This window comes from Bos taurus, chromosome 5 (assembly GCF_002263795.3).
Source record: "Bos taurus isolate L1 Dominette 01449 registration number 42190680 breed Hereford chromosome 5, ARS-UCD2.0, whole genome shotgun sequence".
NCBI lineage: Eukaryota > Metazoa > Chordata > Mammalia > Artiodactyla > Bovidae > Bos > Bos taurus.
Window position 1 is genome coordinate 88,433,697 of NC_037332.1, and position 18,021 is coordinate 88,451,717.

Consider the following 18,021-nt stretch of genomic DNA (forward strand, 5'->3'; position numbering starts at 1 on the left):
TTTTTGGTCGCAGTTGTGTGTGTGTGTGTGTGTTATTCCCTGAGAACCAGCTTTGGCTGGTGAAGAAATATACAAAGTGGGTTTCAGAACATCTTCTACTTGGATCATCCCTACCAGACGGAAATTTAATGTAAATAATCACATGTGCACATAGCCCGGACGCCTCTGAAGAATATTTGCTGATCTCTATCTCTGGTTTTACTCGATCTGAAGTAGCATAGTTACCTACCCAGGTTTAAAAAAAAAAAAAAAAAATCTCTTTACGTCAATGCACTCGAACTCTAAATTCTCTCCTCTGCGCTGGGAGCCTTTCAAATTCATGCTGGCGGCAGGGGGTCTCGGCTACTGGAGAAAGAGCCAGTTCTACAGGCCCCGCCCTTCCCCGCCGCCCCTCCCCCAGGCTGGTTCGCTAACTCTCCCGGACTCGCCTCCCCCCGCCACCCCCTCCCGCCCCCATCTCGGAATTTCGGCTGCCTCAGAGGGCTGGCGCGCGTCAAAGCCCGAACTGGGAGACTGATTTGTGGAGCATCACCCTCAGCTCCTCTCCCCGCAACCCCTCCTCCACCCCCGGCAGCAGCCCAGGGCCAGAGCCGAGCAGGGGGAGGGGGAAGAGCGACAACCATCCCCCTTCCTCCAGCCCGCCCCAGTGGGTGCAGATTCAATTGCACCTTTTATTACTTTAACTCTTCTCCCTAGGACACGCGGCCCCGGATCGGTCCCTTCAGCAGTCGCAGCTACCGTTCCTGCGCACGGAGATGGGACAGCAAGGGACCTGTCCGCGGCCGGCCGGCGAGTGCGAGGACTTGCGGCCGCCCAGCCAGCGGCCCGGAGTCTGTAAGTTTCAACACTCCTCCGGGGGAGGGGAGGGGAGGCTGAGTGCGTACCCGCAAAAGATTTAAAAGGTTGACAGCGTCGGAGGGATTTTCGGGGCACATTCTTTTAATGAACTCTTTACGCAGTGGGCAGGCTGTTATCCGGGTTTTTCCTGCAGCTTGTATGGTTGATCCCATTGTCATAAAGAAGTTCAAGTTATTACATTATGAGTTCAAATGGAAATTTTTTTTAAAAATGCAACTCATACTTCTTTCAAATGTAAAATACATCTTCGTAAAATTACATAGCACACTGCTTATTATTTTGCCGAGTTATTTATACTGTGCAGGAGTGTCTACGGCCTTTTCTTTGCCTACTTCTAAAAATAACAGAAAAAGAATTCCCTCTCTCTACTTTTAATATTGCTACATCATGTGAATAGTTTACTAAATAGATCGTGATACCAAGCTGGCCTCAGTTTTCCTCGCTGTCGCGGTGCGCTTGGGTTTTTGCAGTAATCTACAGACGCGGGTAATCTCAGAATTACCATTAAAGCTGCTGTTTACAGGAAGGCTCCTGATTTTAACTAAGGTTGTGCCCTTAAGTGTTCAAAACAATAAGGACTATTAAAACAGTTCTGGTTCAGACCAAGTAATTTTCCCGAGATCTAAGAACTCAAGCACTATAAGATCATACCTTTAGCTTTGGACTCCACCTGTAAGATATAGACACACCCCTCCATGCAAGTTCGGAAGAGTCGAGGAAGGGTGGTGGGGTGGGTAGTTCTTAATCTTGGTTTCCCTCCCGCAGGACGGGTCTCGAGGGAAGGAGAGGCAGGTCGCAGACAGGTGCCTAGGCTGGCTATGGTGACGGGACGATGTTGGCCAGGAAGAGCATCATCCCCGAGGAGTATGTGCTGGCGCGCATAGCGGCGGAGAACCTGCGCAAACCGCGCATCCGGGACCGCCTCCCCAAGGCCCGCTTCATCGCCAAGAGCGGGGCTTGCAACCTGGCGCACAAGAACATCCGGGAGCAAGGACGGTTTCTCCAGGACATCTTCACCACCTTGGTGGACCTGAAATGGCGCCACACCCTGGTCATCTTTACCATGTCGTTCCTCTGCAGCTGGCTGCTCTTCGCCATCATGTGGTGGCTGGTGGCCTTTGCCCACGGGGACATCTATGCTTACATGGAGAAAAGCGGGATGGAGAAAAGTGGCTTGGAGTCCACCGTGTGTGTGACTAACGTCAGGTAAGAAGGCGTCGGGCTGAGGCGGGGTGGAAGGCAGTACAGAAAAATAGATGAAATTGCCCTTTCTGTCTTCTCTTTGTTTTGTTGACAGTGAACTAAAGACTTTATTTTAGTATGTTCAGAAACAAAAAAATAAAAACATAACAAAACAAAAACCGAATCTGATGTATTAAAATTTTGGGGGGGTGCAGCCTTGGATGAGGAGGCTTTGAAAATGTAGTTTCAATTCCTTGGGCTAGCCTTGAAAATATTATACTGGTTATTTAAAAAGGATTTCACTGAGTGCCTTCCTCAAAAAAAAAAAAAAGCACACATTTAGTTGTCCATCTGAAAAGCTGCTGTCCATAGTTCCAGTATCCAAAAGGAAATATCTCTGATCAACAAAAAATGTTGTGCAAATGCTAGTAATGTTCCATGACTTCTCTTCCCATGACATTTTCAGAAATAATGAAAAAAATTAGGAAAACACTGGTGGAGAGGGGATCTAAATTTAAAAAATAAATCTACCAGAAATGAAATAAATATTAAGCCCTTCTTTATCAAGATGATCTTGAATAGCTGATTGCCTGCTTTAATTCCAAAATTAAAAGTTACGTTAACATTCGGAACTAGAAAAAAGCTGATCTTTGATAGAAATTGGTGCAAATGTTTGATGGAAGAGATTACGTAGAAGTGATTCAACATTGTGGTTTTCTCTAAAAGTTTTAGTGGGATAGGAAGGCAGTTCTTAGATTGCCCTGATTTTTTTTTCTTACATCATAAATATTTCAAAGATAAGTGAATTTGGTTTCAGTGATTCTCTTCTCATATTTTCACATGGCCTAAGAACATTTACTTGGGGGTGATTTGTCTCTTAATTTTTTTGTTTAAAGATGGAAAAAGATAACATCAATTGCAAAAATATTCTTCCTGCATAGAAATATTTGTAATAATACTAGCAATTTTTCCAGGACATTTTTTGAATAATATCCCAAATTCACAGAATTCATAAAACAAAGGAACTTGAACAGGCACCGTTCTGTCAGGAAACTGGAAAGAATAAAACCTTTGCTGATCCTGAAATGTGAAATTAGCATACCATTGCAAGAAGCAGAAACCCAGCCTGTACACTTGCCCATTCTTCCCTTCCCTGACTAGTTGCGATGCCAGGTTATCAAAATGGGCATGTAATATTTGTCACAGAGATCACATACCACAGATTTCAGCTCAAATTTTGAGGAGAGCCAAATTGAATTGATCCATTGCCTTTACCATCGAGTTAGATAATATTTTCTTGACTTAAACTTGTCACAAACTATTGTCTCAAAGAAAATACAGGGAAAGAAATGTATGTGATCATCAGTATACCAAATATAAAGGAAACAAGATACTATGTTTAACAGATATGTATAGGTCAGATATCATTATAATATTTCTCTTTAAGAAATTTATTGGCACTGCTATGGTGAATCATTTTCCTATCGAGGTACACTTTTAATAAACTTGAAGTAGACCCACATAAAATGAGATAAAAGAAACAGACATAATAAACCTTGAAAAATAAATGACAGATTTTATTCACAAGATGAAAATACTGGCTTTCCTTGTGGAAAAACTCATTAGGCAATTGATTAAAGGTATGTCATTACAAGGGAGATATTTTCAGTGATTTTGTAAAATAACTTGACAGAGTGCTCTGGTTATTAAAAGCTGTTTTACTGCTAGCTTTTATTGTTCAACAAGAGGTGTTTTGAGGTATGTTCATTCTTCTGATGGATTCCTGCTGGTGTGAACATTCAATTCACTGTGAGAAATAGTGTTGCAGATACAATGAAAGAAACTTGATTTTAGCAGTGTGACAATTTTAGCATTTTATTTATTCATTTTTAATTAGATGACTATCTAAACATTTTTAAACTTTTTATTGAAGTTGATTTAACTTTAACATTTTAAATTTTACTTCTTACCTAAAAAATATTATTGAACATCTTTTAATGTTAAAAATCTTACTGGTTTTATTTTAATATTGTGGTACTATGTATACTTCAGTGCAATAAAAATTTTAATCATAACCAACTGTACATAATACTTTTTCACCAAAAAAAGTAGAAACAGAAAAATTTCTATTTTTTCCCCAAAGGATATTTAAAACATGACTAATAATATGTCTAATTTGTTTGCATTTCCTTTCCTTTCATAAGTTCAGTGTCCCACCTTGTCATCAAAACTGAAAATAACTTATTATAATGAACATTTTCTAGTGTATCCAAATAATATTTAACATTTCTCCTTCTAGGATGGTTCACCTTCCCTTTCATGTAATGACTTTCTAACATTAGTCAGAAAGTAAACCAACGTATTTCTTCTTCTTATTCAACCTAACTCCCTCTGTAGCAGAACAAACCAGAAGCTAAACACTTCCATCTCTTGAGGTTGTTTAGCACAACAGGTGTTCATTAAAAGGCTGAGTCTTGCACCATATAATGTTTGGAAGCAAGTTCTTTCATAAATAAATAACATACACAAATCGCATATGAATAGTCTCTTAAGCCATTAAAATGAAACATCTGGGCATATCACTGCTCCCTGAAGCATGTATGTTTGTTTAGTTGCTAAGTCGTGTCTGACTCTTTTGTGACCCTCATGGACTACAGCCTGTCAGGCTCCCCTGTTCATGGGATTTCCCAGGCAAGAATACTGGAGTGGGTTGCTGTTTCCTACTTCAGGTTGTTATTTCCTACTTCCTGACCCAGGGATCGAACCTGCATCTCCTGCAATGGCAGACAGATTCTTTACCACCGAGCCACTGGGAAAGCCTGAAGTATGTATTAAGTGAAAGTGAAGTCGCTCAGTCGTGTCCTACTCTTTGCGACCCCATGGACTGTAGCTTACCAGGCTTCTCAGTCCATGGGGTTTTCCAGGCAAGAGTACTGGAGTGGGGTGCCTGCCTTCTCCAGGGGATCGAAGTATGTATACATTATCAGAAATCAGTGTTGTGTCCGTGCCCCTTCTCTGGGGTCTCTTCTTATTCTTTGCCATGGTTTTGGTTTATACAGTATATCTTGTTTGTAGCTAGTGCAAAAAGCAATCGTTGTCGTTTTCCATGAATCTTTTTAGCAACAGAAAGGATAAAAAAGGCACTTTTTCATTTAAAAGTTAAAGGAATCATCTGCGACATCAACTATGCTTCAATTAAATAAAAAATAAAAATCCCTGATTATGAGCCTAGTAGAAAAAAAAAATCATCTTATGTGTGCTTGCTTACCATTCATGGTGTCCCACCAAAATATAGTGTGTATATTCAGAACCCAAATATTTAAACATTTTGCTCACTCATTGTGTGTGGCATTAAGAAACAGCTAATGCTTTGACAGTTAACCTATCATCTATAAAATTAGAGAAGTTTGAAATTGGAGTGGAGGGCAGACATGACTAACACTGTTTCTATTAAGAAGCCACAGCAGTAAGGGTTATGTACTTAAGTGAATAAATTAAAGAGAAAAATGACCAAATGTGGTGCTTCTCAACTGGGGAGATAAATCAGAATTATCTGCAAGCTTTTCAAAAGCCTTGCGCAGGTCCACCCTAAACTACCAAATCAGTGTTTACACTGTGATCAGGAAGAGAAGCACAGTTTGAAAAATCTTCCCAAGAAAATCCTGACACATGTTGGCCCCTTCCTTGTGTCTCTTTCAGAAACTAGGCCAGAAATGAGAGGATTTGTGTCCTTATTAATTATGATCTTGACATAGTCACTTAATAATCTTTACCTCAAATCCTTCCTGTAAAAGCATCAGCATTCTCTAGATCACTTAGAGAACAAAATGAAACAATCAATAAGAAAACATGTTTGGTTCCAAATAGCACAGCATTCTTTTTTTATTTAAAAATACTAGTATTTTGAAGGACATGTTTTGTACCACTCTTTTGCACTGTGCTTTCTCTATATAAGGTACATAGTGTTCACTAATGAATATGATTTTAAAGGTTGTAAATAATAAAAAGTTCACTCAGCACTCAGTATGTTCCATATAACTTGAGTCACTTAAACACAGCTTGGCAATAAATAATAGACATTGGCTTGAAGGAGTTTAACAAAATAAACTATGCCTTTGTGAAAGTGAAGGGCTTCCCTGATAGCTCAGTTGGTAAAGAATCTGCCTGCAATGCAGGAGACCTGGGTTCAATTCCTGGGTCAGGAAGATCCCCTGGAGAAGGGATAGACTACCTACTCCAGTATGCTTGAGCTTCCCTTGTGGCTCAGCTGGTAAAGAATCCACCTGCAATGTGGGAGACCTGGGTTCGATTCCTGGGTTGAGAAGATCCCCTGGAGGAGGGAAAGGCTATGCTTTCTAGTATTCTGGCCTGGAGAATTCCATGGTCTGTATAGTCTATGGGGTTGCAAAGAGTCGGACACGACTGAGCCACTTGCACTTTCACTTTTCACTTGTGAAAGTGAAGTATTTCACAATGATACACGCAGATAAGAGAGAAAATGAACAAGTGCTTGTGTTTAGAATAGGGCATTTGATACATTAAGTTGGCTAGTGTTTCCAAAAGTATTTAATAGCCTTTGGACATGAACAGGTGAATGGATAAAGAAGATGTAGTATACACACACACACACACACACACGCAGACATATACATATATAATGGAATATTACTCGGCCATAAAAAAGAATGAAATAATGCCATTTGCAGCAATGTGGATGAACCTAGAGATTCTCATACTAAGTAAGCCAGACAGAGAAAGACAAATATCACGATATAGCTTATATGTGGAATCTAAAAATATGATACAAATGAACTTCTTTACAAAACAGAACTAGTTTCACAGATGTAGAAAATCAGGTTATGGTTACCAAAGGCGAAAGGAGGGGAGAGGAATAAATTAGGAGTTTGGGATCAAAATATACATACTACTATATATAAAACAGATAACCAACAAGGACTTACTGTATAACATGAGGAACTATACTCAATATTATATAACCAATAATGGAAAAGAATCTGAAAAAGAACATATATAACTGAATCACTTTGCTGTATACCAGAAAGTAACACAAAATTGTTAATCAACAATACTTATGAAAAAAAATTAGCCTTTGAAAGAAGAACATGAAAAATTCAGCTTCATGTGTTATTTCATGATTCAAAAATCTGAACTGATGGCACTGTTTTCTGATCTCATTCCTTACAGGTCTTTTACCTCTGCTTTCCTCTTCTCCATTGAAGTTCAAGTGACAATTGGATTTGGAGGGAGAATGATGACTGAGGAATGCCCTCTGGCTATCACAGTCCTGATTCTACAGAACATTGTGGGTTTGATCATCAATGCAGTCATGTTGGGCTGCATTTTCATGAAAACAGCCCAGGCTCACCGAAGGGCAGAAACCTTGATTTTCAGCCGCCATGCGGTAATCGCCGTCCGAAATGGCAAACTGTGTTTCATGTTCCGCGTTGGGGACCTAAGGAAAAGCATGATCATCAGTGCCTCTGTGCGCATCCAAGTGGTCAAGAAAACCACGACCCCAGAAGGCGAGGTGGTACCTATTCACCAACTGGACATTCCTGTTGACAACCCACTTGAGAGTAATAACATTTTCCTGGTGGCCCCTCTGATCATCTGCCATGTGATTGACAAGCGCAGCCCCTTGTACGATATCTCGGCCACTGACCTGGCCAACCAAGACCTGGAGGTCATCGTGATTCTAGAAGGAGTGGTCGAAACTACTGGCATTACTACACAAGCTAGAACCTCCTACATTGCTGAGGAGATCCAGTGGGGCCATCGCTTCGTGTCCATCGTGACCGAGGAGGAAGGCGTGTACTCTGTGGATTACTCCAAATTCGGCAACACCGTGAAAGTAGCTGCTCCAAGGTGCAGTGCCCGAGAGCTGGACGAGAAGCCTTCCATCCTTATCCAGACCCTCCAGAAGAGTGAATTGTCCCACCAGAATTCTCTAAGGAAGCGCAATTCCATGAGAAGAAACAATTCCATGAGGAGGAACAATTCCATCCGCCGGAACAATTCTTCCCTCATGGTGCCCAAGGTGCAATTTATGACTCCAGAGGGAAATCAGAACACTTCCGAATCCTGACAGCAAGACAACCCCCAGAAAGTCTTTGATCCGCTGTTGAAGAGTTTCTGCAGGGCATGGACATTGCACTGGAGCTGAAACACAATAGTTTGTCCTTGTTTATCTTATTACACTAAATGATACGCATATTCCAACAGCAGCACTTTCTGTGTCAATAAATGGTAACTCACAAGGTGGAGGGTTCCTGTCTTACACTTGCTTCACCCTTGCAATATCACCCTGTCACCCTAAGTGATAGGCTTAGGTTATGCAGAGGAAATGCTCTCATTTCTGTCCACTTGAAACACAGGAATTACACGAATAGTAATAGACCTTGAATATAAAAGTGGATCAAGAAATGATACTGCTTGAAATGCTTAATGGGTGACATCACAGATGTCTGTTTCTGTGGTTCACCCTGGAAAAGGGATAGAATGGGCAAGAGGACCCCAAACTGTGTTTTTCCTATCTCCTTTTCCCTCTCTTTTTAAAACTGCACCAGGTAAAAAGCTTGAGGCAAAAACTGCTTGGTTCCTTTTTTATTTTTTTGTTTATTTTGCTGATTAATTTTTAAATATTGGATTGTATTTATTCCTCAAATTGTATATTATGAGGAAAAATAGTATTAGGAAAATTGCACTTAAATGTTAGGCAGGAACATCTGTGAAATTGGAAAACAACAACTGAGTTCAATTCTAATCATGTTCCTACATGAACATAATGGAATCTAACTAGAAACCAAAATTCCTATTCTGTTAAATCAGCTTATTGCAGTGTAAGGCTTGATGTTTCAAAGCTAGAAATCACCCCACAATATGATTGATGAATGAAAGTTCCTGTTAACTTCTCATTCAGGCTCTTGAAAACATGAACAGAAACTTGCTAATTTATTTTTGGATTTCCCACAAAAAAACTGCTTAGCTCTAATCACTTCTAAGTAGATTCTGTTCATTCACTTGGTTCTTCACAGTGACCTCCAGAGGTTTCTTTGTCCTCTTCATGGCCACCTGTTGGCAGAACCAGGCAAAGAGCTTTGGAGAACAGCTAAGAACATTCCTGTCTCACTTAGGACTGAATTCCCCAAAGGGACATCTACTTCTTTTGGCTTCTCACTTCTTAAGAGCCTCCATTATAGTGAATATTTTATTAAAATATTTTCTTGTATTCACTGTAGTTTTGCAGTTTCTCTTTCACAAAATTATCCCTAATGAAAGCTCAAGGAAAAAAAACACTCATTTTTAGAGTCATGAAAGAGACATCACACAGTGTTGATACTCACCTCTGAGGGTCCCTCTCTTTGAGATCTGTTATTCCAAAGGAACTATGTTTTTAAAATTTCATGTTGATTTCATTTCATTCCAAGTTTTGGAATGTTCTATGGGCTTCCCTGGTGGCTCAGATGACAAAGAATCTGCCTATAATGTAGGAAACCTGGATTCGATCCCTGGGTTGGGAAGATTCCCCTGGAGAAGGAAATGGCGACCCACTTTATTCTTGCTTGAAAAATCCCATGGACAGAAGAGCCTGGCAGGCTACAGTCCATGGGGTGCAAAAGAGTCAGACACAACTTAGCACCTAAACAACAACAAATGTTAAACAAAAGACTCATGCATCTAACCAGATGAATGGAAATTGTTTCTCAGGTTACCAAGTTAATCATTTCTAAAAACTTTTAACGACTCCTTTGAATCCCAGACTTGTATACCAAACAGGTACTTGAAGCTCCACTGGGATACCTAATACACATTTAAAAGTTACCATTTCTAAAACTAAAGGTTTCATTCCTACTAGCAAAACCTGCCCCCCTCCCACAGCCTTTCTTCCAGTCACTCAGGCCAAGACTGGGAGTCCTACTTTACACCTCTCTTTTACATCTCACATATTCTCCATTAGCAAAATTTCATCCAGAGTATGACAAGTTTTCTATATCTCTATTGCCTCCTTCAGTCCAGTCTGGGTACTCATCACTTAGTATATAGGGATGCAGTATACCAGTTGCTAGTATATTGAAACATTTCTATATAGTTTGCTAAAGAAAAATCTACCTTAATAAGACTTAGCCCACCAATGATTATGGAGTTGAATATCAGACCTCCTGGCAGTTCTGAGTTAGATACAGGTCCCCCATTCCCATCCCAGGGCGTTTGAACAGACCCAGAAGGCAACCGCCACACCAGCAAGAACATGCCAAGTACTTGCCTGTTGCTCCATGCTGTGGCAGCTCCACGTTTGTAAATGTGACACAGGCTGTGGAGCAGGTAATGTCCTGACATAAGTCAGTGAGGCTGAGATGCAGGATTTCTGAGGCCAGGTTAGCCCTGGCACCCAGGGGCAAATCAAGCAATGGAGTAGGAATGTTTTCCCCAGCCACCTTCCAGCTGCAACCAAAGACTGGTGCCAAGGACCTCATGGCCATCAGTTTCATGGGGAAGTCAGTGGAATTGTCTGATGGGGCCCATATAGCAAGTCATGGCTCAGACGGGGACATCATTTAGCTAGTGATAGCCACATCAAACAAAAGGTCACATCAATTTCTGAAAATCCACAAATGTTTTAGAACATTGCAATGATTTCAGAAGCTATTTTTGTTGAAATATATTTAACTGGCTAGGCAGTTTCAAAACTACTTTGTTTTAGAAAATAAGATTCTTTATGTGTGTAAAAGTCACTCAGTCGTGTCCAACTCTTTGTGACCCCATGGACTATACAGTCCATGGACTTCTCCAGGCCAGAAAACTGGAATGGGTAGCCTTTCCCTTCTCCAGAGGATCTTCCCAACCCAGGGATCAAACACAGGTCTCCCACACAGCAGGTGGATTCTTTACCAGCTGAGCCACAGGGGCAGCCCAAGCATACTGGAGTGAGTAGCCTATCCCTTGTCCAGTGGATCTTCCTGACCCAGGAATCGAACAGCAGTCTCTTACATTGCAGGTGGATTCTTTATCAGCTGAGCTACCAGGGAAGCCCCCTTTATGTGTATGTGTGTCTATAATTTTGACTTATGTATTGAATTTAGACATTATTTGATATTAAATATTTAGATTCTTTACTTGCATCCTAGTCATCCTATAGCAGCCACAATATTCTTTTACATCATATTACATCATGCCTCTGCTTAACACCCGCCTATGGCTTTCCATTTTTCTAAAAATGAAAATAGAAACTCTTCCCAGTGCCCATAAACCACTACATCTTATTGCTACCTCTTCCCCTGGAGCATTTCCACTCCACTGCAGTGGTCTTGCTGTTCTGTGAAACAGAGCCATACATACCTTCATATCTTGAGTTTACTTCTCTGGAACATTTCTCTAGAAAGCATTCTGGATCTCCCTCTGTGATTATTTAGGATCTCTGCTCTAGTACCATCTCATGAGACAGTGCAGTATAGCGGTTAAGAAAAAGAGACTCTGCAGCCAGACTCTCTTGGTTTAAATTTCAACACTTATCATCTATGAGGTCTTGACAAAATTAATTTTTTGCACCTCATTTTCCCCATATATAAAATCAGAATGATCAAATACCTACTGCATACGTTTTTGTAAGAACTAAGGGAGCTAATGTGTATGCTGCTGCTGCTGCTGCTAAGTCGCTTCAGTCATGTCCGACTCTGTGCGACCCCATAGATGGCAGCCCACCAGGCTCCCCCGTCCCTGAGATTCTCCAGGCAAGAACACTGGAGTGGGTTGCCACTTCCTTCTCCAATGCATGAAAGTGAAAAGCGAAGTCGCTCAGTCATGCCCGACTCTTCACGACCCCATGGATTGCAGCCTACCAGGCTCCTCCGTCCATGGGATTTTCCAGGCAAGAGTACTGGAGTGGGTTGCCATTGCTTTCTCCCCAGAATGCTGCTGCTGCTAAGTCGCTTCAGTCATGTCCGACTCTGTGCGACCCCATAGACGGCAGCCCACCAGGCTCCCCCGTCCCTGGGATTCTCCAGGCAAGAACACTGGAGTGGGTTGCCATTTCCTTCTCCAATATGTATAAAGGACTTAAAATAGTTTAATTCACTCACAAAAGACAAAAGCTTGAAGTGAAGGACTGCCTTGAGATTATCTGGATTCTTAGTAACTGTCTAATTCAAGGCATTATATTTTCTCAGGACAGAGGAAAAAAAATCTTTGCAAGATGAATCTGCTCTCTTAAAAATTCTGCAGCAGAGACTTTATACCTGCCCAATTCAGTTACTTTTCCTGATTCTTGGATACCTACCTACTACCTGTCATCAAATAGTATCACGTGCAGAATACTACAACGTGTAAAGACTAACATTTTACATACAGAAGACGTTTCTGGTTTCTTGTATCTATCATTCATTTGTTCATTCACTAATATATATTGAACTTCTACCACCTCTGACATTCACCGTCTGGCGAAAATGACTGTCTTCCTTTTCTTTATGGAGGAGTAGAGATTTATAAGCAGGGTAGATGCTGATTCTGTACCCAAGTACTCTGAGATGAAAAGTATCAGGAGAGAAAAACTGGCTTCGGCGTCAGAATTGGAAAAACCAAACCTGAGGCCTACCCTTGGTTACTGGGCAGGCGTAGAAAGACAATGGAAGATACAAAGCTTTCCACAGATAGCTTTGCAGGGAGGTGGGTAAGAAAAGAGAACACTGCTCAATCTTAGGACTATCATTTTTTCCTGCTCTAACTTATCCCAATCCCACAATTTTATTCAATTTCATCACTTTCCACTTGACTCAAGACTTTCTCTGAGTAAAAAATCCTCTTCCCCTAGATAGATTTCTAACTATCTTGCCAAGTGTTCTGACAGTCAAGTGTCTCAGAACCAGCAGTGACTTAAAGAAATGACCTCAGTTCCCAAAGTCTAACTCCCAGGGAAGTTGTTATGCATGCAATGCTAAGTTGCTTCAGTTGTGTTCGACTCTTTGCGACCCTGTGAACTGTAGCCTCCCAGGCTCCTCTGTCTACGGGATTCTCCAGATTTGAATACTGGAGTGGGTTGCCATGCCCTCCTCCAGGGAATCTTCCCAACCCAGGGATCAAACCCACCTCTCTTATGTCTCCTCCTGCACTGGCAAGTGGGTTTTTTTTACCACTAGCGCCACCTGGGAAGGCCAGATGTTATCCACTTAGTAAACATGGGCACAGCTTTTCCCTCTCCATTGGTTGGAATCATCTTTTTATTGTTGCTCAAAGATTTGGCATTTATGGAACAAAAAATTTCCTCACTGATAATAAAATAATTACAGATAAAGAAGAAAGAATGAAAAGATATCTCTTGGGACTCCCATCCTCAACTTCTGTCATCTTCACCATGTCACAAGTAGAGGCAGAACTGAAAATCGTGTCTCCAAGGACCAATGCATTAAAATAACCATAACAAATCCTACAGGCTGTTTAAGAGGAAACCCAAGGGCCACGCTCTTCCCATGATCTTTATGCACAGTTCTCATCAATGGTGATGGGAATTCCCCATGGACCTAGGAAGGAAGTGACTCTAATTACACCCCCTTGATAATTTCCTGCACAGATTCAAGTTCACGAAAAATCTTAATCAGCCTTCAACTTCAGATCAAAATACTACCTCAGAACCTGATTTCATTTTAGGGTGTTTCATTTGTACTCATTTTCAACTGTGTTCCCAGTTCTCATGGAGATTCTGTTGGTTGTACTGTATGATACCCCTCCCCTAACTCTAATACTCTTGGGTTATTTAATTGAAACTCTTATTTTTCACAGTGTTTATTTTAATCACTTGAGAAAACAAAAATGTTAAGGCTGAATTTCCACATACTATTGGACTACTTCAGTTTGTTTTGAATAAATACTGAAAAAGTGGAAAATAAAATTGTTACCTGTAAAGCTGAAGTTAAAATATACTTTTTACTGAAACTCTACATATTAGCAGATTTTTCGGAAGTTTTCAATTACTTGCCATTGACTATTGAAAAAAGTGTACATTTTTTAAGCATGATAGTCCAGGGTCTTTGCAGTTTGATTCCAAGACACTTTACAATCTTGTTCCCTAAACACTTCAAATAGTGCAGTGTGTAAAATACTACAAGGCATAACATAAGGGCTTCAAGTTCACTATTTCACTGATATTCTGTCTCCCATACAAGTCTAAAAGTCTCTGAGGTTGAAGCTCTGCTTTATCTACCAAAATTATTGCTTTTACAAAGCCTTCCCAAGTCCTCCATCTAAATTACTTCTTCATCTCTGTAATTTGTACCTTTGTTGATTGGTTATTTCATAATAACCGGCTGTATATCATATATAACTTTTTGATATCATATACACCTCTCCTCAGATTGTCTTTTCCCCAGACTATTTATCACCGTGCTTGCCTGAAATAGATGGTGAACAGCCTGATCGTTATCTACTCTAAATCCTCTCTTCCTTTCTTTCACAGCAACAGAGTTGTTCGGTTAGAGCTACCACATTTTCCTGCCTCTAATGCTGTTAGCTGTGGCCAAGGGCCTGATGTGGGGCCAATGGCCTGTGAATGGAAGTCAAATGGGCCACTTTCCATTCTTGATTTTAAAAACCCTGATTTTAAAAACCCCGTTTCTGTACCTTCTTTCCCCTCCCATGGACCAGACACACATGTGGTGGAGACCAGAAGGGACCAGACTGATGATGTAAGAAAATGTGGTATATGTGAGTCTGTGTATGGGTGGGTGTGTGTAGGAACATTATTTTGCCATAACAAAAATGAAAAAATAAGCAGAGTGGATGGACCTAGAGAGTATTATCCTTAGTGAAATAAATTAGAGAAAGACAAATACCATATGATATTACTTACATGTGGATTTGAAAGAAATACAGACGAATTATATGCAAAACAGAAACAGGTTCACAGATAACAGAAAACACACCAGGGTTTGCTGGTGAGGGGAGGGAGGAGGGTGCAAATTAGGGGTAGGGGATTAAGAAATACAAATCACACAGGAATTTCTTGACAGTCTAGTGAATAGGGCTAAATGTTTTCACTGCGAGGGCCTGCGTTTGATTCCCTGGTTGGGGAACTAAGATCCACAAGGTGTGTAGTGAGGCCAAAGAGAAAAAAGAATGCAAACTACTATGTGTAACATAGGGCTTCCTTGGTGGCTCGGTGGTAAAGAACCTGCTTGCCAATGCAAGAGGTGTGGGTTTGATTCCTGGGTCAGGAAGATCGCCTGAAGAAGGAAATGGCAACCTACTCCAATATTCTTGCCTGGGAAATCCCATGGACAGAGGAACCTGGCGGGCTACAGTCCATGGGGTCTCAAAGAGTCGGACATGACTAAAAGACTAAAAAACAACGACAACATAGATAAGCAACAAAGATTTATTGTACAGCACTGGGAATTACAGCCATCATTTTGTAATAACTTTTAATGGAGTATAATCTATAAAAATAGTGAATCATTATGCTGTACACGTGAAAATAATACAACATTGTGAATCAACTATGCGTGTGTGCTAAGCCACGTCAGTCATGTTCGACTCTTTGCAACCCAATGGACTGTAGCCTGCCAGGCTCCTCTGTCTATGGCAGTCTTCAGGCAAGAATACTAGAGTGGGCTGTCATTTCCTCCTCCAGGGGATCTTCCTGACCCAGAGATCGAAACCACGTCTCCTGTGGCTCCTGCATAGCAGAAAGATTCTTTACCACTGAGCCACCAGGGAAGCCCCAAATCAACTATTCTTCAATTTTAAAAAGAAGAAGAAAATATGGAAATAACCTAGGACACTAAATGGCTTTGTGGGATAGAGATATACCAGTCTGGACTGTCTAACTTTTAGGCAGTTACATAAGAAAGAAATATACATTTTATGTTAGTGTCATGTCAGTTTTTTAAGCTGTTTGTACATCTTGTTGCTAGACTACAGCTTAGCATTAGATCAAATGGGAAGGCAATGCACAGAATGCCAGAAGACGTTTGTCATTCTCGTGTTCTACAAAAGATGCATATCTATAATCCAAAAGGAACTCTAGCAAATCCATAAGAAAAATACAGATAACCAAATAGAAATAATTGACAAATAGCATTAAAAAGTACATCTTAAGAGTCCAAAATCCCAATACACGTATCAAAAGGTGCTCAGTGTCACTAATGCAAATGCAAATTAAAACCATGATGCAATGCCATTTAATAACACCAGAATGGTTAATCCAAAAAGGATAAAAGCAAGTGTTGGGGAGGCTGAGAAACTCAAATGTACTACTAGTGAGAGGGTATATTGCCTCAATCATCTGGAAAGACTGTTCGACAGGGTCTTTAAAACGAAATATGACAGATTCTATGATCCAGCAATTCTACGATCCAGCAATTCTACTTTGGGTATATACTTAAAAGGCTTGTATAAGAATGTTTATAGTATCATTGTTACTATAGCCCCAAACTGGAAATCACCCAGATATTCATCTCTAGTAAGGTGGATATATGAATTACATTATAGTTATACAATGGAATACTGTAGAACAATGAGAATGAATCATTTACAACTTCTTACCTTGGTAGATACTTCAAACACACTACTGAGAATTCAAGAGTTAAAAACAGGCAGCACAACTGTGTGGTGTTTACTAGTCAGGACATCATTTATCCTTGGAGGGCCAAGGGTAATACCTGGAACACAGCATGAGGAGGCTTTGAGGGTTCTGTTTCTTGAACTCTGTGCTAATTACTTGGGCGTAGTCACCTTGGAAGAACCCACTGAACTGTATATTAGGACTTGTGAGTTATTTTATATGCACAGTTTTTAAAGAAAATTTAAAAGAATTTAAGCAAATAATATATGTTAAAGAGAGGAAAAGGAGTGGTAAAAAAAAATGAATCACTTAAAACTAATCAACTCATTAAACTACTTTTCTAACTGTGGTTAGTGTATTAAATTTTCCCATATTGATTATTAAGTGACCCCATAAAATTGATTACATTTAAAATGTAATAATCTGACAATTTTTAGATTTATATCTCATGTAGGAGCATAACTGTGATCATTCATTTAATGATTATTTTTTAGCGACCGTTCTGTGCCAGGCATTGTGTTAAATTCTGGGAATACAACTTATAAGTCAAGTCATTATAAGATGCCTAGGGACTAACAGATTAGGCTCAATTATATTATTGTACATGCAACATATAATGTGATAGCTATGTTACATATATAACACACATATATACATAATATAAAATGTATATAATTATATATAATATATATTTGGTGCATATATTATAACAATATAATGTATAACATTCATTTATATGTGTTATATATAGTGTTTAGTATATACATATTATATGTTATATATTAATATTTTATACCATTTATTATATATACAGAATCATATATAATTATAACAACTGCTTATTTTACATAACGTAAACTCCATACAGAGGGTGTGTGTGTGTATACTCAGTCATATATGACTCTTTGCGAACCCATGAACTGCAGCACGCCAGGCTTCCCTGTCTTTCACCACACCCTGGAGCTTGCTCAAACTCATGTCCATTGAGTCGGTGATGCCATCCAACCATCTCATTCTTTGTCGTTCCCTTCACCTTCTGCCTTCAATCTTTCCCAGCATCAGGGTCTTTTCCAATGAGTTGGCTCTTTGCATCATGTGGCCAAGTATTGGAACATCAGCTTCAGCATCAGTCCTTCCAATAAATAATCAAGACTGATTTTCTATAGGATTGACTGGTTTGATCTCTGTGCTGTCCAAGGGACTCTCAAGTCTTCTCTAGCATCACAATTTGAAAGTATCGATTCTTTGGTGCTCAGCTTTCTTTATGGTCCAACTCTCACATCCATACATGACTACTGGAAAAACCATAGTTTTGACTAGATGGACCCTTGCCAGCAAAGTAATGTCTCTGCTTTTTAATACACTGTCTAGGTTTGTCATAGCTTTTCTTCCAAGGAGTAAGTGTCTTTTAA

The 18,021-nt window shown here is 40.1% G+C and overlaps 1 protein-coding gene across 1 annotated transcript; it reads left to right on the forward strand.

Annotated features, from left to right (window-relative positions):
* The first annotated feature begins 699 nt into the window (after positions 1-699).
* Positions 700-8,318, forward strand: KCNJ8 (potassium inwardly rectifying channel subfamily J member 8). The gene is made up of 3 exons (NM_001040482.1): positions 700-834; positions 1,624-2,064; positions 7,246-8,318. The coding sequence occupies exons 2-3, from the start codon at positions 1,691-1,693 to the stop codon at positions 8,144-8,146; spliced, it is 1,275 nt and encodes a 424-aa protein (NP_001035572.1). The 5' UTR covers positions 700-834; positions 1,624-1,690; the 3' UTR covers positions 8,147-8,318.
* The last annotated feature ends 9,703 nt before the right edge of the window (positions 8,319-18,021 follow it).

What these genes read in the sequence shown, in the direction of transcription:
- KCNJ8 (NM_001040482.1), top strand. Translation starts at nt 1,691, where the DNA reads ATGTTGGCCAGGAAGAGCATCATCCCCGAGGAGTATGTGCTGGCGCGC. An exon ending in GTGTGTGTGACTAACGTCAG is followed by an intron (nt 2,065 to 7,245) that starts GTAAGAAGGCGT and finishes CATTCCTTACAG; the next exon opens with GTCTTTTACCTCTGCTTTCC.